This window comes from Drosophila bipectinata, chromosome 2R (genome assembly GCF_030179905.1).
Source record: "Drosophila bipectinata strain 14024-0381.07 chromosome 2R, DbipHiC1v2, whole genome shotgun sequence".
Classification (NCBI taxonomy): domain Eukaryota; kingdom Metazoa; phylum Arthropoda; class Insecta; order Diptera; family Drosophilidae; genus Drosophila; species Drosophila bipectinata.
This window is the reverse complement of record NC_091737.1, coordinates 11,852,308-11,877,202: the sequence shown is the minus strand read 5'-3', so window position 1 is coordinate 11,877,202 and position 24,895 is coordinate 11,852,308. Positions and strand designations below refer to the sequence as shown.

Here is a 24,895-nt window from a genome sequence, read left to right as displayed (position 1 = left end):
AAGGTCCTTTTGGAATCGAGGAGTAGTTCCATTAAAAAAAGGGATTAAACAGAGATCTTTATCGTTGCATAAAGATATATAACAGATTCATCAACTTGATTTATTAAAACAATGCTTCTTAAACTTAATACAACATAAATGCACATTTGGTTCTTTTAATTCAACAATATTTCACAGCCCTCGTTCCTTTACTCATGCTTCCAATTGGGAGGTCGTTTCTCAAAGAAACTAGTGATGCCTTCCTTGGTATCGCCCAGCTGAAAGTTCTCGCACATCTTTTCCTGGGCAGCCGCGTATGCTTCGCTTTGAGACATGCCCAACTGCTTGTAGTAGAAGTCCTTGCCGAGAGAAATTACGGCTCGGCTTTTTGATTTTATGGCACATGCTATTTCATTGATTTCCTTGTCCAGTTCCTCGGCAGCTACAGCTTTGGTTACCAATCCTGATATGTAAGCTTCCTCGCCACTAATTGGGAGTCCGGTCATTAGCATATATGCAGACTTTGGACGCGATATAGCACGGGCAACAGCCACACCGGGCGTCGAGCAGAAAACGCCAACTCCAGCTCTGAAATAGGATTTTATTAGAGGATTTAAAGCTTTTAGGGAACAAAATTAATCACCCTGGAGTGGAGAACTTGCTAGTCTTGGAGCAGACCACCATATCGCAGGATACTACCAGTTGACAGCCCGCAGCAGCCGCATATCCATTTACTTTTCCAATTACCGGCACCGGCAGTTTTTGTATGTCGTTGATTACGTCTGTCAGCTTCTGGAAAACCCGCCTCTGGACCTCTGGATCGTTGTGGAGCTCCTTCAGGTTGTGACCCGCTGACCAGACCTTGCCCTGAGCTGTTAGCACAACGCACCGCAGGTCCAGGTTGTCTTTATCCTTCACCAGAGCATCCTGAATGGCACACATCATGTCCATGGATAGGGAATTGAGTGTTTTTGGGTGATTCAGGGTTATTTCCCGAACTCCTTGCTCTTCTTTGACCAAAACCAGATCCGAGAGTCCACGTCTGGTTGACCGTAATGCTGTGGCTGCTGCATATTTGGATAATTTCAACGAACGCAACAGGTACATGATTTTGTTTTGGTTTTTATCACTAGTGATGGTATTTCTTTATTATGAAACAATCGATAACTGCAGAGTTGCCAGATTGAGTTTTTTAGCGAGCAACAGTTGACTCCTATTTTTGCAGGATATTTACGAGGAAAATGAAGACACATAAAGCATAACTTGGGCAGTAATCAAGGCTTTTCACAAATATTGTAATAACAAAACCGTTGGTGAAAGAAAAGGTATTTTCCTCTGCTTCAGAATAATCGTTTTTCTTTGGGGTCTACTGGCCAAGCTAAAACGTCAACACTGAACAGCTGTAAACCGCTATGTGTTTTCACAATTAAAGCGTTTACGTGTTTTTGAAGCTCTTCCGCGTTTGAAGCTGGACTTGAACTGCTCCTGAGCCAGCCGGATCGCACAGGTGAGTAACCGCTACCTTTGTTTGGCGTCGACAACCATAACAAAGCTGACACTGCACTTGGCCAATCGGTGTGGGACTACCACAGGCGCAGAACTTTATCAGTGGCAAGCGATTTGTATTTGTCGCCCCACATACGCTGATCCGGCGATCATTTACCGTACAGAAGCGCGCGAGTGCGGAACGAGCCATTTGAACTCGACTACAGGCCGATCTCCCCTTTGTATATTCCAGCTGCCGAAAGATGCGTCCGTTCTCCGGCAGCGACTGTCTCAAGCCCGTGGCCGAGGGCATCAACCGAGCCTTTGGACCCAAGGAGCCCTGGCAAGTGGCCACCATCACAGCCACCACAGTTCTGGGAGGTGTCTGGCTCTACACTGTGATCTGCCAAGATGAAAGTGAGTGGAACCTCCACAGGGAAACCCTCTATACTATAGAGTCTATAGATATATGTATGTACAATAGGGTCAAAATCAGCCGATTTTTGTGGACAAGGCTTGTCACAACTCCAAGTCCATTAAACTATCTTATCTAGAGCCTCGGGTGCGTTCCTTTAGCACCCCCATATATACAGTGGAACTACTTTAAGTTGAACGAAATAGTTCTAAGAACGACTATTATTTGCCATGTACTTTGCGCCTTATATAAGAATTTTGATCAATCGCCATGTACCCGTCGTATGGCCTCCCCGAACTTTTGTATTTAATCTGGAAAAAGAGATTACGTTAGATTATCGTCAAAATATTTTTTCAAACGTATAGCAACTAAACATCGATGAGATATGTATGCAAAGTTCAACAACTAAAGCCTCCGGTCTCGATAAGATTAAGACATCTTTTTCTTCCTAGAAACCAATATAGTTTTGCCCCTAAAGGCTAGACACCTTTATAAATACCTATAGCAGACTTTCCCGTAGGAATGACTAATACACCAAATTAGGAATAATTTTTATCGTCACTTTCTAGAATACATGTGTACGTAATGGTTTCCATTAGAATGATGGTACACGATAAGGTATCGAGTACTGTGAGATTTAACAACTTTCGGGTTTTGAGTAGCCGTCTTTGTTTCGGTTTCTTCACCTTTAGATAAGTCTTAATACATATATGAGTTTTATCGGGTAATTTAGACTAGATGATCATTATAAAAACAGTCTTTTTATTAGAATAATGTTTTTTTGGGGATTTTAAATGCGTCTTAAGCTAGACACTAATTTACTTTCCTTTCCCCATTCATAGGTATTTATGTACGTGGCAAGCGCCAGTTCTTCAAATTCGCCAAGAAAATTCCCGCTGTTCGTCGCCAGATAGAAACGGAGCTGGCCAAAGCCAAGAATGATTTTGAAACAGAGATCCAGAAGAACAATGCCCATCTCACCTACTCGGAGGTGCTGCCGGAGAAGGGTCTCAGCAAGGCGGAGATCCTCCGCCTGGTGGATGAGCACTTGAAGGCCGGCCATTATGACTGGCGCGATGGACGAGTGTCCGGTGCCGTCTATGGCTACAAGCCCGAGTTGGTGGAGCTAGTTACTGAGGTCTATGGCAAGGCCTCTTACACCAATCCACTGCACGCAGACCTCTTCCCTGGCGTGTGCAAAATGGAAGCTGAGGTTGTGCGCATGGCCTGCAATCTATTCCACGGAAGCGCAGCTAGTTGCGGCACCATGACCACCGGTGGCACCGAGTCCATCGTGATGGCCATGAAGGCTTACAGGGACTATGCCCGGGAGCACAAGGGCATCACCAGACCCAACATTGTGGTTCCGAAAACCGTGCACGCCGCCTTTGACAAGGGTGGTCAGTACTTCAACATTCATGTGCGCTCCGTGGATGTCGATCCCGAGACCTTAGAGGTGGACATCAAGAAGTTCAAGAGTGCTATCAATAGGAACACTATCCTGGTGAGTATTTTGATAGTACCTTCTTGAGAAATCATATTTTAATACCACGTTGGGCCTCCTTCAGCTTGTTGGCTCTGCTCCCAACTTCCCCTACGGAACCATCGACGACATCGAAGCCATTGCTGCTTTGGGTGTAAAGTACGATATTCCTGTCCATGTTGATGCCTGCCTGGGAAGCTTTGTGGTCGCTCTGGTCCGCAATGCCGGCTACAAGCTGCGTCCTTTCGATTTCGAAGTCAAGGGTGTTACTAGTATCTCCGCCGATACCCACAAATACGGATTCGCTCCCAAGGGATCTTCGGTCATCCTGTACTCGGACAAGAAGTACAAGGATCACCAGTTTACTGTGACCACCGACTGGCCTGGCGGCGTGTACGGCTCTCCCACCGTAAATGGCTCTCGTGCCGGAGGTATCATCGCCGCCTGCTGGGCAACCATGATGAGCTTCGGTTATGATGGTTACCTGGAGGCCACCAAGCGTATTGTAGACACTGCCCGATACATCGAAAGGGGGTAAGCTAACTCGAAATCTATCTGACTATGAAATCATGTTCTAATTCAATGAAAATCCTACAGAGTTCGCGACATCAATGGCATCTTCGTGTTTGGCAAACCTGCCACTTCCGTGATTGCTTTGGGCTCAAAGAAATTCGACATTTTCCGGCTCTCCGACTCTCTGTGCAAGCTGGGCTGGAACCTGAACGCCCTACAGTTCCCCTCCGGGTAGGAAAATTTCATTTAAATGCCTCCAAATTGATTGTAATTGGTTATTATCTTTTAATAGTATTCACATTTGCGTTACGGACATGCACACGCAGCCCGGTGTTGCGGACAAGTTCATTGCCGATGTTAAGAGCTGTACGGCGGAGATCATGAAGGACCCTGGCCAGCCTGTCGAGGGCAAGTTCGCGCTATACGGCATGGCTCAAAGCATTCCCGACCGTTCGGTGATCGGTGAGGTTACCCGGCTGTTCCTGCACTCTATGTACTACACGCCCAGCCAGAAGTAGGCGCCGCAAATCATTCTTTTTTCCACTCCCACCCCCCACGGAGGCCATGTCCTGTGCCGTATTCAAAACCACCAAAAACGTAACCTTTATAAAGCAATTTTTCTATCCTGCAATTAGTGCTGTAATCGAGGGTACAAACATCGCAATGCGAAATGGATCTGCTATTACTATTATCCCAACTGTCAACGTTCGTGGCTCTAGTGCAATGTTATTGAAAAGTGTTTATCTGTGTAACTTTGCTAGTGAAATAATAAAATAATATTAATTAATTTTGTATACTCGCTTCACCGATTTGTTGGATTTAATTTGATGTTTTGTTTACATTCTCCCCTTCAATTAACCATAATTGCAGCTGGGTGCGTGGGCTTACACAATCCGGTTCGATCAGATCTGATCTGATATTTCTCTTCTAGCTGTTGGCCACGCGTCGGCGTTTTAATTTAGCCGATCTTGGATGCCCACCTGACACGCCCATTTCCTTTCGGCTATAGCTTTCTGAAAGTATCTCAAATAAATTTCTGTAGCGGAAGCATTTATTTTAATTTTTTTGTCTTTGGGGGCACGCGTCGAATGTCACTTGACAAAGGTGAACAATTTTTCCAAAAAATTATTAAAAATAGCCCAACGTTTGGAAAACAAGTGTCAGACAAAGGTGGCGATCAATTGGTGGCATCCATTTCATGTCTCAGCCAACAAAGCCGAAACCTGTCACATTAGCAGGCTCCCCCTACGCATTTCCCCCTCGGAGCTTCCTGCCCAAAAAAACACTCCTATATTTTATTTGCTGGGCTGGCTGCTAAAATTCGGCTCAAACCGGGTAGCCAAAAAAATGTATAAACTAAAAATTCACATTGCAGTGACGAAGTCGCCAGCCACCACCGTCACCGCCACCACAGCACTGAGCGAAGGCGGAGCAGCGACGATGGAGCGCTCCAAGTCGGCGGCTCATTCGAATCGCGCTCGTTGAACCGTCGAGACGTTCGGAGTCGCCTTCGTCGCGGGTGTGATAAAGATAAAAGGCATAAATAAATATATATACATATATATATATAGCTCGGCAACCAAAATCCAGGGAAGAAAAAACCTGATTTCTTCTAAAAGTTGCATAAATAACACAATTCAATAAAATATATATGCCAGTAGCTGCACTTTTTAGGCCCCAGATTCTTGGGGGAAGTGACGATCCAGTGTTTATTATGAATGTGCTATGTGTTACGATATTGATGTGAAGTGCAGTAATCCATCGCTCAGGTGTCTAAGCAATTTTCATTGAGTGCACCTTGCGGAATTTCAATTACTTAGTCGAAAGGAGCACTCTCAAGGTAAGTTCCAAGCAAACAAAATACAGGTGGGAATACATAGTAGTACGATTCCGAGTTAGAGCGATAAGTTAAATAGCCATATTAAATGGCAATTATTTAGTCACCATCGGTAACAACATCATCATCACGAATAGTTCATTAGCAGCTTTTGGCCATTTCGATAAGGTAAACTACAAAAATAATAGCAGAGCAAACAACTGCGAAAACCGAAAGCTAAAATTTAAGTAAACATAAATACAAATGGCATTTTTTAACAACCAACTGGTTCTCAGGTTGCGACTGAAATGTAATATGTATGGGAATACTTTTTCAAATTGTTCACATTCCTAACTCATCTTAGTTACTTAATATTTATAGCCCACATAGGTCTATAGAGTCTAAAGGGTCTTGAGTAAATAAACCATATTTTTAGCTTATCCAAGTTATTAAATTAATGCGCAAAGTATATTTACTTGGCTCTTCTGTCATATCCAAGGCTCATATTATGTTTACATCTTGATATTCCCAACCCAAGCCAAGTGATAAGGTTTTTTCAATTTTTCGCCTAGTCTTCTATATTTTTTATCTTTTAGATAAGATATGCCAGGGCATTTATTTATCTCTAGGTTATATGGAAAACATGATCCACTTTTCGATTCTGGTCAAAGTGGAGCATATAGTGGAAGCAGGACCCTTTTTTTTTTTGTTTATTCTTGGTGTTCGGTCAGATAAAAACTTTTTGGATCCCATGCCCACATGGCAACTCATGTGTGCATTTTTCGTCATGGCAACTGGAACCGCCAACCGGTCACAACAAGTCCACCACTCCGGCCGGAGTTGTTTGCCACCCACCAACAACAACATCCCGGGCAACCCCCTGTCCAAAGGACATCGGTGGTTCCAGCGAGTGGCCAGCTGGGTGCGGCTTTAATGCCTCGCGTCATTATACCATTTATAGACCATGTTTCCCCAGAACTTTCGCTGCTCCTTTCTCAGTGTTTAATCGATAAAATGGCCCGAAATGCGCCGCGGAAAATCTGTTGGGTATTTCCCATTTTCAGTTCCGAGAGGCAAGACTTTGCCATTTGTGTGCTAATTGCAGATCGAGGCTAAGTAACTGATTTGTTTGTTGGTGGAAAATGGCCAATAGAGTGAGGGCGGTGGCTTGATGTTTACCCATTGCTCGTTAACGTGGCTCTTAAATATCGTTTTTCGCGACGCAGTTGGGAACTTGAACGGCAGGTGAATCAAGAAACCATAAATTTGAAAGTGAGCATAAACAAGACATGTCTGAAATAAAAAATCAATTCATAAACATTTTCCTTCATTTCTCCACCATATCTCCCTTCACCTAACTCTCTGATTTTTTGGATATATGTATATACTTTTTTTGGAGTATTTCACAGTTGGTAAGCTATTTGCCATGCATATTTGAAACGCTCCAAAAAGTCCAATAAACGGCAATCACAAGAGGTAGCAGAAAATGCTTTTCCATTGCTTGATGGCCTAAAGATTTGCATAAAAAGCACTCGGAACAGCAACAAAAACTGTTCATTACAATTAACATCAAACACAAGTGGCTTAGACAAAGGCATTACTATTGACAAAGTCTCTCGTCTCCGGCACACTCGAGTCTAATTCTAATTTGAAATTGAGATCCGAACACGCCTCTGAAAATGTGCTTCGTCTTGTTTCCAGATCGGGGTATATTCTGGGTAACCTTCACACGAGAGACTGGCTGGTGCTGGGGCTGGAGTGACGTGTTGACGAGACTACTTCTAAAACACAAACTCACAAGCTCACAAGATGATTGCCAAATGACATCAGCCTCTCAGACCCCTGGCTGGCTAACAAAGCAAAGCTTAAGTCTGAGGAGCAGCAACCCGACTGTGACTACGTTTTATGGCTTTCTTCTGCTCTGGCACTGGCTCTGGCGAAAGCTTAAAAATTATCTAAAAAAAACGTTGCATTAATTATACCGCCAAATGATGATCGTCTGTGTGGTTAATCGGTTTCCAGTAATTTGAGTGCCAGTTCGCTAATCGTGCGGTCTTTGCGGGTGTTAGGTCTCTTGTTACCCCTCGGTTTCGACCGATAATTCCTAGCAGGTTGATTGGCTGACAAATTGATTGAAAATGCAGGTGCATGTGGAGAGAAAAAACAAGGTATAATTGTTCATGTCGATCTGTAGGTTCAATTAGCCATTGGTTTTCTAATGCCAATACTATGCAAATGGAGCTCAGAAGCTGTTGAGTAAAACTAGGTAACCCCATGAGTTATAGGCTTGGAATGGAATGAGTTAATTATTAAGAGATACTCTTTTTAAAAACAGGAAATGCTTTAATTCCTAATGAATCACTCAAGTCAGAAGTCTCAATTAAAGTTCTCATAAAGTATAGTATATTTTAGCTAAATATTTCCCCTTTTTGTAAACAATCCTTATATCATTCAGATACTATCTTGTTGACTTTTATGCAATTGCATTTATCAAGAAATGACTGATAAAAACAAGATGTAAACTGAAAAAGAAACCCAAACACATGTTCGATAAGGTGCCAGTTCCCACCACTCCCGCCAAGCCGAGATCTGTGTAAACTGACACCTCCGGACATCAAGATTGGAACTCCACGTGACCTTAACCAGAAAAGGCAAATGCACACAATGCATGGGGATTCTTTCCACTCGAAAGATACTTGTTCTGCTGGGCCCTCGTATCCGTTACTGTGCCAAATCGAAAGTGATGCCTTTGTGGGCAGATACTCTTGAAGGTGAGCTTGTCCGAATGGAACGACAATAACAAAAGCCGCACTTGTTTAGGCACCTTTGCTCCACATCTGTAACTAACTTGGTAGTTGGTACTATATGATAGTATAGCCTCTGGAGTTCAAGAAACTCCCATCGTTTTGTCATCCTCTTGATCAGATTGAGCTTTAAGCTTGAATTTTAAAGCGTGGGAGCTGCATATAAGATTTATATGAAGTAAGATCAAGATAGAGTTCGTCAACGTCTTGGAATGACTTGAGTGGGTGGCGAAAAATGATGATGAAGATGATGATAAAGCCGCATAAAAAACAATCTTTTGAGATATTAATAAATAAATACATTAGCTTAATAAGGAAACCAGTTTGAAAGAGTCTCAGCACGACTCTGGGCTTGAATTAAAGTCATCTCCTTACATCGTATGCATGAACACGGAACCCTTATAAAAGAAATCTCAGCTGGAAATTACTCACTTGATTTTCTCCACCGGATTCAGAGCACGTCCTATCCCAATATGGTTGATATGGCTGCTCCAAGAGTCACTTTATATATGCTTACATATATCGAGAAGCAGCGGCAAACCTTTCAACTCAAATTATGCACAATAATCTTACATAAATTTTGAGGTCTTATCGCTATGCGTAGAACCCGAGGAAAACGAGTAAATTGGATTTTTTTTTCTTCTCTATATTATGGATATTTTTTTGTTTTCGATGGGGGTGGGGTACATAAATTAGCGCCGGGGCACATGTAAAAATCGAAACGAGTTTATCGCTTCAAGTGAAACCAACAATTACCCAACAAACTTGTTCAATATAGCATATGGCATCTGTCAATAGCGATAAAGATTTATAGATTTAGTTGTCGCCAAACATAGATATTGACAAGCGTGTTATTAGATTAGTTTATCTCTTATATACCTTCACATGATATTCGTGCTTATATAGACCATCCTCAGGTGTGTATTTTATTGGTAATGAGCCCAGCTATTAAATCTCACTCAGCCTTGAAACTGTAGTCCAAATAATTGATTAGTTCCACGCAAATATCTGGTCATTATTGCCAAAAAAAAAAGTATAATTTAAGATTTGGCCTTTGAGTTTTTTCTGTGTTCAGCACTTAATTGATGTATTAAATTACCAGAAAAAGAAAAAGTTTGGCTCTCAGAGACTTTTGATGTGCGAATTTGGAATTTTTCGAGACTTTTGTGGGAGAAATACACAAAAGATCTTCAATTGCTTTCAATGTCGGGGCTTTTGGGGTTTGGGGTTCACTTTCCATTTTGCAATTAAGTGAGCTCTCGATTCTTGGGGGGATTACTCAGCTCGGTGTCAGTCTGGTTTCAACCGCTCGACCCAACAGGACAGCGAGCTTTAGTGGCTGACACGAATATTTAACGGTAATTAATTGGCTTATTAGGAAACCAATTCAATCACCCCAACTCCCTCTTGTTTTTACCCTTAATTTGCGATTGCGTGAGCCAAGCCCCAAAAGTGAAACAAAAACAAAGCCCCTCGCCAAATCGCAGTCTATGTTTAGATGATTTCATCATATTCTCTGTTTTGCGTATTCATTAGATACACGCTTGTGTTGTGAACTTTTTTTTTTTTGCAAATTAGCTAATATGAGCTTAGCCGCATTGGTATAGCCAATATATCTAGTGACTTTTTGAAGAAATATGTATGTCCATATAGTACACATCTCTTAGTGCAACAGCTTGTTTAAAATTCATATCTCACGCTCTGACCTTTTGCAGATACAGATACAAAAAGGAACTTTCGGAGGAGCTCCACTCCACTCCACTGGTAACTCCAATTGCACCTCTCGGATATCCAAAAGCAATTGCGAACCCAAAATTACATGCCCAGACACCACATTTCCATAAGTTTTTGGTGGAAACTTGCAACTAACAAAGCGAATTTCAAATGTGAACCAATCACACAACCAACCAGCTCCACAAAAACCCACAAAAAATAGCGTGCATGGTGAAAAAAATTGGATATTGTGAAAACAACAAAAGAAACATTAGGCAAAATAGTATTTCCAAATACGCTTTTTGTGTATTATTTTTTGAAAGTGCAGTGAAAACGAAATATGATTAATTAGCAATGCGGCAAAATCGTTAATGAATATTAAGTAAGCTGCCGAAAAACAGAAAACAAAATATTAAGTGGAAAAAGTGAAGCAAAAAGTTGCATGTGGAGCGGACGAGAGTTTGGCGCGTTTTTAAACGCCGGCGAGTAAAGACGCTCCAACCGCGGAAGAGATCTTGGCCAAATTAACAAGCAAGTTCATTGCATCAATTTTCGGTGTTGGTGATAGTGATAGTGAGTGCATGTGAAGAAAATGGCAACATCTGAGTCGAGTAGGAGGCCCCTGGAGGCCATATTCATAGCCACGCCGCCGCACACTCCCCTGCTGCAGCACAGCTCGGTGACCCGAACCACAACTCCCCGGGAACTGCCGACCATGTATCACTTTGATTTTGGTAAGTCCGCCAGCCAATTATAACGGCCCTAGAGTTAAGTGCTTATCACTCAGTTCTCCAATTGGTAAAATCAAAGTGCGGCTAATTCAAAATACTCAAATATTCAAGCCACTTCCGCGCAGGCGAACAAAATCCCAAATAAACCGAAAAAAAAAACACTTGGCATGCAGCCCCAGGCTGCAGAAACTCCAAACTCCAACTACTGTGGAGGAAGTGTTTAGAAAACCACTTACCCAATAGGTGGGGGGATAGGAAATGGGGGCTATATGAATATATAATGAACTCCATAAAGCATGAAGTCACATTTTATGATCAAGTTAACATGGTATTCAAATTAAATCGATATGGGAATACAAGTTTTTATAAAGACTATAAAATATAAAATGATCTATAAAATCTTTGGGCATTAAAAAATCTACAACGGATATAGGTAACTCTTAGGAATAGAATAGGAAGCCCCTTGAAGAAATCTATATATAAAATCCATCAAAAAACCCCAGCTTTCTATCAAACCACTAGATGACATCAGTTTTTATTGCAAATATTTAACAGAATATTTTTTTGCAAAAGCTCTCAACCAAAACAAACACCAATCGTGAAAGGAATTTCAAATAAACTTTTTAAAAACAGAAAAGAGAAGCCAACAAATTGTCAACAACGGTGGCAACTGACATATCTATGTCAATTCTCCATTTGCAGTAAACTGCCACGAGAACCCACGAAAATCAAATAAGTTTTAATTAAATTAAAGACAAGCCCCAAAACGAGAGAACCAACCAAAGTTGGGGATCTTGAAATTTTTTTGCGCAGCAATCGAGAATAATTCAATTAGAGATTGAAACAAAGTCAAGGGAAACAAAGAGCTTCGTTTGAGTTATAGACCATAATCATAAGCCAGATGGGCTTGACAGAAATCGGGCGTATCTATACCGAGTTTAGCCATGTCAGTCACGTCTGGCCCGGAGATTTGCGTGCCCGGTTTAACCAAGTTTCCGATACTGCCAATAAATAAGTACAAAAAACTATTTCAGTGCCAGTCGACGGTTATGGTGTGTATTTGTATACCACCTATATGGCCTAAACGATCGGCAGTTGGGGGCTTTTGACCCACTTCTCTCGGCCCACTCGCAAATGACTTCCCCCTACCGACTAATCCACTGAATTTCCTTGACATTGAACCACATTTAGTAGAGTCAGCTTGTTAGCCAATAGAACTGATGCCAAAGTCAAAATCCCAACCAGTTTTATTGACAATTCGAATAAAAGTAATTATTATTGTCTGGCTATCAGTGGCTTTGGAATAAAACCCGTTTTGCAAGACATTATTCTCTGTGTTAGGGACAACTTCTGCCATCGCCAAGATTTGTCATTGATGGATTGCAGTTTCCCAATTAAATGTCCAATTGAAGTACAAATTTATTGGTTAAAAGTAAAGCTTAAAAATTAATAAACAAAACCCGCCAAATACAAAAAAAAGAGAAGCTTTGATGAAAGCTTTACCCCCAACAGTGTTGCCGTGCTGTTGCTGCTACTACTAATGCTGTCCATGTAGGTGACGAACCAAACGCCGTAGTGAGTCGTTTTGAAAGCCTTTTAAATGGTTTTAAAATTAATTTAATGACTAATTCTTTATTAAACACTCTACTTATTGAATTGTTAATCGATTGTTTATAATCAAAATCGAATTCAAAAATTACCTGCCTCAATTAACGGCCCCAGTTCTCCTCACAGCCCAAAAATACAAAACAAAAGATATAGATACAAATACACAAAAATGTATTTCACACTTTCTAAAAAGCAATCAGCACTGCCAAACAACAGTGCCAGCAACAAACAAATCAACTTCAATTTGTTGCAACAACATCGAGACCCATTCGCTTACAAAAAGAACAAAAAACGAAACTTGGAAACTTGGAGGAAAAATGAAAACAGAGCGGGAAAATTGTGCAATCTGCAAAATGCGTTCGATGGAAAACACCCAAACAGGGGAGGGGGAAGGGAGAGGGGGCTGGGCGCCAATGAACTGAAATGGTTTCATTAGATGATCAGGGCGGGATGGGGCGGCCCGGCAGAGGTAGTTGAGGGGCCGACGACTGGAAGAAATAGAACTTAATTAGTGGAGAATACGGCAGTCTTATGTTGTCGATATGGGAAGCGTGTGCTTTGGACTGGGGAGATGGGGATAAGGGCCACGGAAATGTCGCCCAGAGCACCTAATACCCTAAGATAATATTTATAGCCACTTGATAGATACTTCTTCTAAAGAGATTTATAGATATCCAGAGGTTCACCTGAGGTTAGTACTCCAAGAAGTCCTCTTTATAAGCCCTTTTACAGAACCCCATTTCTCCCAGTGCATAGGAAACATAAAGTTTTAAGTTCACTTTTTGAAAAAATCATATATTTTAGATATATTTTTCGGTCGTGTCGCCGCCTTGCCCCCAAAATGCCATCCACACATCATCTAGATCTTTCGACTATTTATACGCACGCGCCCCTTTTACTTTTCACTTTTCCTAAGGGCGCCATGTTGCAACGTGAAAATCGCCAGAGCGAGATATATGCAACGGAGCAGCCAGATATATGCAACTGCAACATTTTCTTCTATTTTCGTTTTGGCGCTCTCGAAGCGTGACAATTATCAAAGATTATCCAAGGCTTGGTGGCAAGTCAAAGTCGCGACGCGTGGGCGACCACAAACGATGCCGCTGCCTCCCTGCCCCCCCTAATACACATGCCCCATGCCACCTCCCTCCCCCTGTTAGGACGGGAAGTTGTTGGGTCGATAAATAAAGATATAAATATAAACAGCCGAGAATTGGGGGGCCCGCTCAAGTTCATGACTCGAGCATTTATGTTTCCTCTTGGCACGTGCAAAAATCAAAAAAATTTTGTTGACTTAAGTCAAGGCAAGTTGCCACAACTTGCATAAGAGTGACGTCATTGGGTCAGCTCGGAGGAGCGGATGCTGCAATACATGGTGATTTATGGGAACAACAGATGGGGATACGATACTCAAAAGTGCATTCGCATTTCAATTAAAATCAGAAAAGCACAATAAACGTCGCGAAAAAGAGCTCCACAGAAGACACAAATATGGTGAGGCAGACGTAGGCGATGAACGAATATGGAATACACTATACAAAGGCAATAAAAGCTGAATGGATCACCTCCAGCCAAATGCCAAGGGGCTAAGCATAAATTAGAGACAATGATCTGACTAATAAGATTCGAAGCAGACTCTTACTTTTTACCAGTGTATCGTATATACCAACTCCATCGCCCAGCTGTGATGCCCCCTGATTTATATTTAAAGCCCCTCCGACGATAATGTGTCCCCAAACTTTTGCGGCCAGCTGTTTATTTATGTGAGTTGCCTGCAACACCAAAATGTTGCTGGTGTCGCTGACGAATGTTGCAGTTGCAACTCCGAATGCGTCTACCTTTTTTGGCACACTTATGCAACTGATGTGTTTCATGCCCCAAAAGTGGACATAATTGCAACTGTATGCATGGGTGTGTGTGTGTGTGTGTGTAGGGGGCAACACCCATTCCCATTAGCCAGGAAATGGGAGCTCTTTGAAGTCCGTTAACTGATTGACTGATGACGACCGGTCTATCTGTCTGTCGGACGGTCGGCCGGTTGAGATTTCAATTTCAATTTCAAAATGGCAATTTTCCATTGAGAAGAAAGTCAGCAAAATCTGAAGCAGTGGCGGCTTTAAATAAATCAGCCGCAAAGACAAGACAAACAAGGGAAGGGAACCAGCCGGCAGACAATTGCACTTCGTATAGAATCGTGGCCTTTGTTGATGGCAACCACAACTGCCAGCAACACAGAAACACCCACACCCACACCCTGGCCAAAGCTGGAGTCCAACTATTTTTGTTTTCATGCAAAATGCGCGCCGGCAATAGTTGCTGCGAGAGCGGAACTTGCGATGTTGCTGGTTGCTGGTTGTGATGTTGCTGGTTGCTTGCTCCAATGTTGCTGCTTGCTGGCTGGCAGTCGTTGCCAGTTCAACGTCGAGACGAGAAGTCGATTCGAATCGGAAGAAGCGACGGTGCTACGCGGAAAGTTCACAAGAGTTTTGTCGGGGCAGTTTGTCGGGGCGGCGAATAATGTGTTTAAAAATACCAGTGCCTTGTGAATAGATCGCCTTTAAGATGAGCAAGAAAATGTGGAATAAGATCTTCAAATCAAAGTCTCAGAAGTCTCAGCCATTGGGCAAGATCAATAAGCGGCACAGTCGTGGAATTTACGAGGAGTACCAGCAATTAAATGATTTGCTGGCCGGTGAAAAAGCGCAACTTAATTTCAACCAAAACGAAAAGGAAAATGACCATGGAAATGGCTGTGGAAATGCGAATGGAAATGCCAACATTAACGTTTTCGAGCAACAGCCGCAGCAAAGTTCTTTCAACTCGTTGCAGCTTAGTGAGGCGCAACAGCAACATCACCAGCAACTGCAGCAGCAGCAACAGCAACAACTGTCAACATTTTCCCGCGTTCGGAACACATTTTCATTGAAACGCAATAAAAAACAGCCAACTAATGCCAAGTCAAGTGAGTCGGACACGCCTTCAAGTGTGGGCGCAGCATCAAAAATTGATGAAATTGCAACTGCAGCAACTGTAACAGCAGCAACTGCAGCAACATCAGCAATATTAACCAATCAAAGCCACTGCAATCAACTGCAACGCGTCTTAATCGTTGTCAATAAGATCGATGTGGCCACTAACAGTCCGACTAACCACCATTTGCATGCCAATCCAACAAAACCAACAGCTTCTGCAATTAAATCAAGTAATTTTCAATGCAAATTAGCAACTAATTTGTTCAGCAATAACCGTTTTTTAAACGCCAAATTACCTGTCTGGTGAAAGCTGAGACTGAAAAGAGGTTGAGGAACCTCCCCCAGATCTGATCTACTCAAGAAATTTGTTCCATTGTGCTCCAATTGTTTAATCTCCCTCGGAGGTGACCTATTCAGTGACTTCTTTGGCTTATCAAATTCAAAGCTTAAGCCTAATGATGTCACCTTCTGGTTGTCTCAATGAAATTGAAACTGAAAAGCTTTGATTAATGGGGAATTACTAGGAAAATAATAGAATTAATAGGGTTTTGATCGGTTCAGTTCCTCTAAAAACTGCCTATCTTATAGACTTCTTAAGAATCATTGTTTTAACAGAGAAACCCTAGACCAAGTCTTGGCTTTCATTCACAGAAAGTTCCTCAGCAGACTGTTTATTTTCCACTAAAATATTCCTCAGTGTAAACAAGTCAGTTTTAAAGCTAACCCGTACCAAGGTACTCCTGGGTTTTGTTTTTAATGCCCGTTCAGGTACCCTCGGGTGTCAAAGGGTTGAGAGTTCACGGTGTAGCCAAGAACCTGAAACCGCTTCGTATGGGAAATGGGGAAAACTGTTTACCATATTGCACAAAGGCAACAACACATTTATGGGACCACCGAAGACTTAAGTGGCTTATAGAGCTTGCCCAACCACACAACAAACTATGGAAATACTTAAGACACAGACTAACGAAATTTTAGATGGGCCAGGGTATTGTGCAACCTGGAAAATCATATTCGTACTTGTACTAGAAACTATTGAAAGTGGCATTCATCACTCGCCTCAATGGCTTTCAACTTTTGATCTGGTAAACTCTTGACCAGATCTTCAGAGATCTGCTCAGAATCAGAGACCCAGACGCCCAGCCGCTGTTATTTTTAAAGATCTCAAGTGGAATGGGCGACCATACTATATAGATGCACATAATGCATCTGCATATATCTCATAACCAGAGCAGCATCATTAGCACAAGACAGATATTCAGACAGATACATAATGGTTATGTTGCCTCCTGGTGGTTGGGGGGCCATCCAACTCACCCACTTCTCTTCACATTAGATGGTATAAAATAAAAGACTGCGTAAGATACGACTTTGCATTGATTTGAAATGGAAATGAGACAAGGGTCTCGAGTTGTTGCGGAAATTCTGGTGTGCGTGTTGCTGATTGATGTAATCGCAATCCGCACTGTGAATGCCAGGTTGTGGGTGAGACTGGCCCGGCATTATAATTGGATCTGCTCCATGTCTGTGATTAGTGGCCGCCCTCATTGATGGTTCAGCTAGCTCTCCATATGCTAACTCTGAGCTGATTCTAATTATTATTCCTCAATGCCCACACAGTTGCTAGCTGGCACAGTTACAGATTCATTCCGCCATGGGCTTTGCAAGAGGTAGAACGTTTGAAAAGACGTTTGAAGAGTATCCCAACGGAATCATCAAATAATAGAACTTACAATAAAGTGTTTCGATGTGGGCTTACGTTGGCAAAAACCACCTGTGATCCACTGAACTCCAGCCAGTTGCTCTTCGAGATCAAATACCCGCCCACGGCTTGCATTCCCAAAGCGTTTGGCGGTGACCAGCTTCTCGATTTGGACATGGCCACATTTCATCAGTCTCCGGCCAGGCGGATAAATACCAATTTATAGGCAGCGCACCAAAGACCCAAAATAATGGCAATAAATTAAACGCGGCTAATAGAGAAGAGCCCCTATTGTGTTTTTTTGGGGGAATTTATTGCGAGACAGACAACTTGTCGCTCCAAAAAAAAAAAAAAAACAATCCACCATAAAGTGCTTTTCACTTGGCTGTCAGCCATTTTCCATGACTTTTCCTCGGTCTCTAGACTGTGGAGTCTAGACTTTCCCTTTGCAGAGCCAAGCCCTTTTCCTTTTGGCTCAAGTTCAAATCGCAACACCTGGTGGTCCCTTTACCTTTCAACTCTGAAGTATTTATGGAAGAAAACACGCCCGGAGTGAGCAAGCTGGAATTTTCATGATTTCGATTCAATTGTTATTTTGTTAGCGTAGAGAAAACATTTAGTTTTTAAGTCACATCATCTACAAAACATTGCCAAAGTGCTCGCAGCTATCCTTAAAAAAAACTCCAGTCGATATTCGTATCTCACTTTTCAACCCCGTTCCTTTTCTCGTTCTGTTCAGCTATCAACGCCACCACGGATCTGGACGCCGAGGACACTATCCGGGGCACGGACGACGATCCGCTGCCCCCGCCGCCGCCGCCTTTGACCAGCGGTCTGCCTGTTCCAGTGCCGGAGCACGTCCCCATCCAAAGCAGCGACCTGACACCATGTCCCTGCTGCAGTCGCACCTTCAACCTGAGTGCCCTTCGCAAACACGTCGTCATCTGTGAGAAGTCGTCCAAGAAGCGCAAGGTTTTCGACTCGTCCCGTCAGCGCCGTGAGGGCACCTCCTTGTCCACCTATGTGCTGCCCAAGAACTTTGGCCTGCCGAATGCGGAACGTAATCCAGGGGTCTCGCCATCGTCCCAAAACCGGGAGGCAGCACCAGAGGTGAGTTCTTGGGGGTCTTTTTGGGAGTCTTTATTAGTATTTAATAGATTTAGGGTTTTTGGAGTCTGAAGAAGAGATTTAATTACAAAAGACTGTAGATTTGTATTTAAAATATTAAAATTATGACAAGAACCATCTGAGAACCGCCTAACCATCTTAGAAAAGTAAGAAAACGTTCCGTAGGCATAGTACACTCAAAAGACTGATGAAAGTCTTTATATTTTAACCCAAAAAAGTAACATAAATATTCTAAAAATACCCAAAACATTCTAAAGATTGGCTCTATTAAAATTAATGAATTTTTTATTCGTTAACAGCCCGTTAGCTCGCCCCTACCCGTCCGTCGCAAATCACAAACCGAAATGGTTCGCTCCACAGCTCGAGCTTCTCTGCGCAAGGCAGCCTCCACCCTCTCCAACAACTCTGGGGATTCAGCACCATTGGCCACGGCTCCAGTGGCGGCTGCCACACCATCTCCGGCTGCAGCTCCACCAGCACCGAGGGAACGATCTTTGGCCAAACGCATCAAGGCACCTGCCTGCGATCGCTGCCCCCATTGCGACCGCAGCTTCAACCCGAAGGCCTTCGACCGCCACGTGGAGTGGTGCAAGGAGAAGGCCATACAGGCCACAATGAAGTCTGGGAACTCCCAGGAGACAAGCAAGGCAAAGGAACGTTTGGAGGCAAGGAAACAGTACCGGCCACCCAATCTAAAGTAAGCCTGGCGGGAACTGACATACATATGGAACTACAATACCCAAATCTTGCTGACAACCCAATATTAATTTTTCTGTTTGTGATTCTTGTTCTCATTTTTTTCCATTTAATTGCGATGTTCGGCAGGACGAAGCGATCCCTCGCCCGGGACAAGTACTCCGGTCACCACGAGGAGGTACTGGAAGCGGGAGACATGTCAGCACCCAAGCCTAACATGATGTCTCTATCGATGACCTCGTCCGTGCACAGCGATAAGTGAGTATTATAGTTAGAGACTAGACTAGTTAGTCGTTAACCCCCGCTGCTCTACTGGCATTGTCGTTGTCTAATCCGTAAACCGTAAGCCGTAAACCGTAAATCGTATAACGTAATTATAGCCACCGTCGCATAGTTCGAATACACACTGTAGTTAGTGCCGTCAGTCAACGATCTTCACTCATGCCTCGCCCTGATCCTCAGCAATCAAATGGTTAAGGTTCGAGGCGAACCCTCTCGCGGCACCACCCAGGTCACCAACAACCAGATGAGCCTGTACAGGCCAAATGACGAGGATCCGCCGTCTTCGCCGCCACCCAGGGAGCGGATAAGCCACCGTTCCAAGCGCAAGCCGTCGGAGGCCTGCAGCGAAATCGACGAGACCATGGACCGGCTGAGGCGCGTGGAGCCCCAAGCGCTCAAGCCCGCCCGGAGCCGCAAGAGTGGATCCCGGCGGGACAAACTGGAGATGGGCGACAAGGAGATCAGCCTGCCCAATCTTCCGCAAGTAACCATGACTTTTGATGAGCTCAACGGGTTGATCAAGCGCAAAGGTACGGGTGGGTTTGGGATTGGGGGATTGGGCTAGAGCCTTTCCCTCCATGGTGCATGCAGTTTTCCAATTATCTTCCGACACACTCCAACTTGTAAGATCTAAGAACCCGGAACGATTTCATGATCGTTAATTAGTGCGCCTCGCATCGGGGCATTTGAGAGACCAGCCAAGCATTAAGGTTTCCTCTGGTGTTAGTCCAGGTGGAAGTGCCTCCACTGGGCTTTTCAGTTTTTAAAAAGGAAGTCAAGGGGAACGAAGGAAAGATATAGTAAATTAGAATTAGAAATAAAGGGATTGATCTGAGGGGATTTATTTCTTAAAGTAGAACTATACAGTTTCGGAGTGCAGGTACCTTCAGAGCTTGAAAACATTCCTAATAGAAATTCCTTTGAATCTCCTGCACGCTGTTCCGTCTCAGGTGGAACACCAATCTGCAATGTCCAATTGGATGATCAAGAAATCGCCCGCTTGGCGGCCAAAACCTCCCATACCTCTATACCACTGGTGCGCCAGGCACGTAGACGCCTCCGGAACCGGGAGAATCCAAATCTTGAGCTGCGCGCTCTGGAACAAGATGCAGTCCTGCCCAATAATGTGGAGTTTGCCTCGCTCGACTCAAGTTTGGTGCCTCTGCACCGGAAGCAACGCGAAGCAACCTTCTCCGTCTCCGAGGACGAGTCTCCTCGAGCCGAGATTCAGATAAAGCTGGAGTCCACCACCATGCGCACCTTGTGCCGGCCTAAGAAGCGTTCCGGGGCAGGTTTCACTGGTGCCCTGAGTAGCTCGGAGCCCATGAGAGCTTTGCCGATGCCCCAACTGAAGCAGAGTCTGGAGGCCATCAATCAATCCATTGGGAAGGTCTCCCTACCACGCTTGGAGCTGGGGAACGAGATAAAAGAACAGGAGGCCTACGATCAAGATGAAGAGACCAGCGAACTTGACTTCGACGATGACCTGGAGAAGGACGATACCCGAGTGGTGGTGGAGGAGCCACTGAGTGAGGAAGAGGAGGAGATAGTGGCGGCAGTGGAGGAGCCAGTGATGACCCTGCCGCCCCTGATCAAGCAGGGCAACAACGTTAGCCGTCGCCTGGTGCTCCTCGAGCAGGACGAGAATGGCACCATGTACATCAAGACAGCTCCCAATGGCAAGCGCCGCTTGAAGAGGTTTGTAGTCTTAAAAGTGAATCCCAAAACTCAAAATGAATCCAAACAAACGACAGCCAGGTAGAGCAACCCATGGGTGGTTTACTAATATTTTAACTAAATTTTTTTACCGATTATTAAATTATTTAAATATTTTATTTAACAGCGGCCTTGGCGATAAATACGACCCCTTCCTTTCGGCCAAGCGGCAGCTGGAGGAGCTCTGCTCACCCAACACGCCGCCGCCGCAGGAGGAGGTCGTACCGACCCCCAACAAACCTAAGACACCATTGACAGCTACACCTTTCGCCGCACCCAGTATATCCATGACCACCTCCCTGACCTCTTCCGGCCTGGGCAGTCGACCTGCCCAAGTCACACCCAAGGTTCAGCCAGTCTCCAACTTCAGACGCACATCGTCCCTCAGGGGACCACGCAGGACGCCCCTGCTGCCCAGTCGACCGCTGTTCGCCACCAACTATCGGCCCACCATCCAAAGAGGTCTGTCCGACGAAGGACCCATCTCTACGAATTTCCTGAAGCCAGAAGAGTACGATGAGATGCCTGTCCGGGCTGCCTGTGGTAACGATTTCCATAGTCCGAGGGTTGTGCGCCGCGATACGAGTGCCTCCAACCGGAAACAGATGATGAAGCTGCCAGTGGGTGGAGTGTCCACTGAGACCGATACCTCGTCTCCGCAGCCGACGCGGAGTGTGGCCAAGACCGATTCCCTGGCCGTGTTCCTGAAATACGAGCACGAGCTGGAGCAGTTGAATGCCAAGGCGGCGGCGGCTACTGAACTGGCTACTCAGCTAACTAGCAAGGACCTGAAGGACAAGAGCAACAATCTGAGCAAGCAGAACTCTGCCAAGAGCCTGGCCCAGAGCACGCCCACGACCACCACGCAGCTTCCGCCCTTGACGCCGGTGGCTCCCACGCCTCAATCCCCAACTGTGGTTAAGGAGAACAGCAGCTACCCGCCCATAGTCACTCCTTTGCGGCTGGAACCCATCAACAAGCCAGTGACGCCCATCAAGCTGGAGAGCATCTTCGGGCCCAGACGGGAGATTGGTTTGGGATCGGGCCTCGGATCCACAACTGGTTCTGTGGCCGGAGATTATATAGATCCCAAGTTGATCAATGCCTGCGACAACCTGCATGTGAATAGTGGTGTTTCCTCCGATGCTAGTTCCACGCCGCAGCAATTGTCCCAGAGCCGGAGCCGCAGCAGCTCCCAATCCACCATAGTCCACGAGAGGCGGCAGTCAGGAGAGGCCAGGAATCTCCTTAAGCGGAAGATGCGATTGGGACGCAATCAGTTCCTCTACGATGCCTCACCCGAGGATGCTGGAGATGCCAGCTCTGGATGCTCGGCGGATGACGAGGCGAACCGGTCCTCCATTGAATTCGACGAGCAGTGCTGGCAGCAGCAGCAAAAGCAGCTCCTGGCCAACCCACTGCCCATGGTGATGCCCATGGTGCATGGACACAGCAATATGCCCACCTTCGATGACTTTGACTTCGAGGAGTTCCTCTCCTCATTCGAAAACGAGAATGACGACGAGCAGTTCCCCCTGTTCAAGGACTGTCGCGAGTTCCTTCTGAATCGCTCGACGAGCCGCCAGCGCTCGTTCCAGAAAGCGACTTCGACGCCACAACCGACAGCCACACAACAACAACAACAACAACAACACCATCAAAACCACCAGTCCAATAATAACAATAAGTCTAAAGATGTCCACGCCCACAGGTCCGATTCGAATATGTCCGGAAATACGGATGTCAGTAGCCAGCATGAGGAGATTGAGAAGCAGAGCCGCCAAGCTGAGACTGAGAAGCAGAGCCGCCAGGCAGAGATTGAGAAGCAGAGCCGCCTGGCCGAGATGGAGAAGCAAAGCCGCCTGACGGAGCTAGAGATGCAGACTCGCCTGGCCGAGATGGAGAAGCAGAGCCGCCTGGTGGAGTTGGAGACTCAAAGCCGTTTGGCGGAGCTGGAGAAACGTGCCGCCGCCGAGGATCAACAGAAGCGGGAGATTTTCAATAGAAACTCAGCGGACGATCAGCAGAAGCGGGAGATCTTCATTAGCATTGAAACGGAGGCGAATGCCCAGGGCAAATCCCCCATATCGCCAGATTCCCTCCGCCATATGGTCGGCAATTCGCAGACCCCCATCGATGTCCTGCACATCGAAAACGGCAACGAACCGGAGCACGCCAAGTTCAGCAAGATTAGCGACACGGAGGACGTCGGCGAGGAGCTCGGTGATCGGCCCAGCCAATTGAGTTCCAATCGACTGGTCCCGTCCTCGAGCTCTTGCGTTTTGGCTCCCAACGTGCAGTTGAATAATGCCAAGAACCTGATCCAGAAGATGCAGAGCGATTTCCGGCAGCTAGGCGAGGAGGCGGGTGCGTCCATGAGGCGGACCTTGATAGCGAATGGTGGACGAAGCGAGGAACAGCAACAGATCAGAGATCCAGAACCAAATGGCCAACAGCAACACACATTTCAACAGCAGCCACTGCAGCACCAGCAGGTAGAAGGAAGTTCTCCACCGACACCGTCGCCATCGGCGGACTCGGATGAGCTAAGCAGCCTGGACAGCTACACCATGCTGTCGCGTGGGACCGGCTCCAAGATAAGCACGGATTCTGCATACGGAAGGTAAGAGATTAAGTGGATTGTGATTTCTAAAGCTAATCCTTTTTCATTTAAGCAGCAATTCCCCGTTCAGCTTGTCCCGTCAGCGCTCCAGTGAACTGCAACTTATGCGTCCGCACACGGCGAGCGCCAAGTTGGCCAGCAACCTGTCCGATGCCTCCACCCAGGCCCAAATCAAGTACGGAACCCTCAAGGCCCGGCAGCGTCTCTTCGCCAATAACGGGAGCAGCATCATCAATAACAATGGGAGTGGCGATGGTGCCGAGTCGTCCAGCAGCGGATCGGAGAACTCTCTGGAAGTGCAACAGAATCAACAGCACCAGCAGCACCAGCAGCTTACCAGCAACTACAATTACCAACAGCAGCAGCAGCACCAGGCCCAATCCCCGCCAGCTTACAACAGTAACACCATCAATAACAACACCTCTGTACTGATGACACCGAGCACATCACAACACTCTCTGTTCAGCCGGCAACACTCCAGCACGTCCAGCATGTCTTCGAGTATGAAAATGTCCAAATTCTGCCACGAATGTGGCGCCAAGTTCATCATTGAGCACGCCAAATTCTGCATGGAATGCGGAGTTAGGCGGATGGTACTTTAGTTTAACATCCAAAAGTAGATCAAAATCCAGACACCGATATAACACTGGAAAAATGTTGGCGGCCTGGTTGGAGCGGTCTTTGGGTCTTGAATATATATACCAAATGTAGTTGTTACACTCGCAGAAACATTTTAGAAAAGCGTTAACCGAGCTTATATGAAGAATAATAATATATATATATATTTTAATACGAACCAAAAACAGAAACAAAGGTTTTAAATCGAACAAACGTTTATTAACTCTACTTGGCATTTCTTTCGTAAACACACATTTCTCTTATATTTGCTTAAATTTAAAAAAAAAATACCAAAAAAAAAAGCAAAAACATTTAAACACATTAACAAAGTTGTTAATTAACAAAGACTGAACGAATTTCAATGATCAAGAAGCGTTGAAAAAAAAATAGAATCGAGTATTTAATATGCAAGAACGAAACTATTTTGAAACATTTTTCGAAACCTAACGCAGCAACTCCATTGTATTTTTGAATCGTTTTACTAATTATGTAGACATTGCTTAAATATATAAATATATAATGATATAATATTAGAAGCGTATATAAAACACTGTTAAAAAATAGAGAAAAAAAAAAGAAACGTCGCAGCTAACTAAACATTCATGAAACTC

The 24,895-nt window shown here is 44.8% G+C and overlaps 3 protein-coding genes across 7 annotated transcripts; 2 read left to right on the top strand and 1 right to left on the bottom strand.

Moving 5' to 3' along the window:
• Window positions 1-107: 107 nt before the first annotated feature.
• Window positions 108-1,217, bottom strand: LOC108133098 (enoyl-CoA hydratase domain-containing protein 3, mitochondrial). Its single transcript, XM_017252853.3, has 2 exons — window positions 623-1,217; window positions 108-567 (listed from the first exon to the last, which is right to left on the bottom strand). The coding sequence occupies exons 1-2, from the start codon at window positions 1,084-1,086 to the stop codon at window positions 189-191; spliced, it is 843 nt and encodes a 280-aa protein (XP_017108342.2). The 5' UTR covers window positions 1,087-1,217; the 3' UTR covers window positions 108-188.
• Window positions 1,218-1,329: 112 nt separating this feature from the next.
• Sply (Sphingosine-1-phosphate lyase) lies at window positions 1,330-4,673 on the top strand. The gene is made up of 6 exons (XM_017252852.3): window positions 1,330-1,486; window positions 1,718-1,881; window positions 2,722-3,383; window positions 3,448-3,896; window positions 3,960-4,106; window positions 4,168-4,673. The coding sequence occupies exons 2-6, from the start codon at window positions 1,728-1,730 to the stop codon at window positions 4,391-4,393; spliced, it is 1,638 nt and encodes a 545-aa protein (XP_017108341.2). The 5' UTR covers window positions 1,330-1,486; window positions 1,718-1,727; the 3' UTR covers window positions 4,394-4,673.
• A 684-nt stretch (window positions 4,674-5,357) lies between these two features.
• LOC108132933 (caldesmon) lies at window positions 5,358-24,892 on the top strand. Of its 5 annotated transcripts, none has more exons than XM_043210340.2 (9): window positions 5,358-5,715; window positions 10,211-10,942; window positions 17,961-18,331; window positions 18,649-19,046; window positions 19,175-19,303; window positions 19,508-19,857; window positions 20,278-21,025; window positions 22,755-23,666; window positions 23,722-24,892. In XM_043210340.2, exons 2-9 carry the CDS (start codon window positions 10,801-10,803, stop codon window positions 24,266-24,268), a joined length of 3,597 nt encoding a protein of 1,198 aa, XP_043066275.1. In that variant the 5' UTR covers window positions 5,358-5,715; window positions 10,211-10,800; the 3' UTR covers window positions 24,269-24,892. The 5 variants fall into 5 exon arrangements, with proteins under 5 accessions (XP_043066275.1, XP_070134134.1, XP_043066274.1 ...); XM_070278033.1 differs by lacking the exons at window positions 5,358-5,715; window positions 10,211-10,942 and adding an exon at window positions 14,967-15,509 and having other exon boundaries at window positions 21,171-22,769; window positions 22,956-23,666; XM_043210339.2 differs by lacking the exons at window positions 5,358-5,715; window positions 10,211-10,942 and adding an exon at window positions 15,095-15,509.
• Window positions 24,893-24,895: the final 3 nt, after the last annotated feature.

What these genes read in the sequence shown, in the direction of transcription:
- LOC108133098 (XM_017252853.3), bottom strand. Translation starts at nt 1,086, where the DNA reads ATGTACCTGTTGCGTTCGTTGAAATTATCCAAATATGCAGCAGCCACA. An exon ending in AGCAAGTTCTCCACTCCAGG is followed by an intron (nt 568 to 622) that starts GTGATTAATTTT and finishes ATCCTATTTCAG; the next exon opens with AGCTGGAGTTGGCGTTTTCT.
- Sply (XM_017252852.3), top strand. Translation starts at nt 1,728, where the DNA reads ATGCGTCCGTTCTCCGGCAGCGACTGTCTCAAGCCCGTGGCCGAGGGC. An exon ending in TGTGATCTGCCAAGATGAAA is followed by an intron (nt 1,882 to 2,721) that starts GTGAGTGGAACC and finishes CCCCATTCATAG; the next exon opens with GTATTTATGTACGTGGCAAG. An exon ending in GCCCGATACATCGAAAGGGG is followed by an intron (nt 3,897 to 3,959) that starts GTAAGCTAACTC and finishes AAAATCCTACAG; the next exon opens with AGTTCGCGACATCAATGGCA.
- LOC108132933 (XM_070278033.1), top strand. Translation starts at nt 15,110, where the DNA reads ATGAGCAAGAAAATGTGGAATAAGATCTTCAAATCAAAGTCTCAGAAG. An exon ending in ACCGGGAGGCAGCACCAGAG is followed by an intron (nt 18,332 to 18,648) that starts GTGAGTTCTTGG and finishes ATTCGTTAACAG; the next exon opens with CCCGTTAGCTCGCCCCTACC. An exon ending in CACAGGTCCGATTCGAATAT is followed by an intron (nt 22,770 to 22,955) that starts GTCCGGAAATAC and finishes GGAGAAGCAGAG; the next exon opens with CCGCCTGGTGGAGTTGGAGA.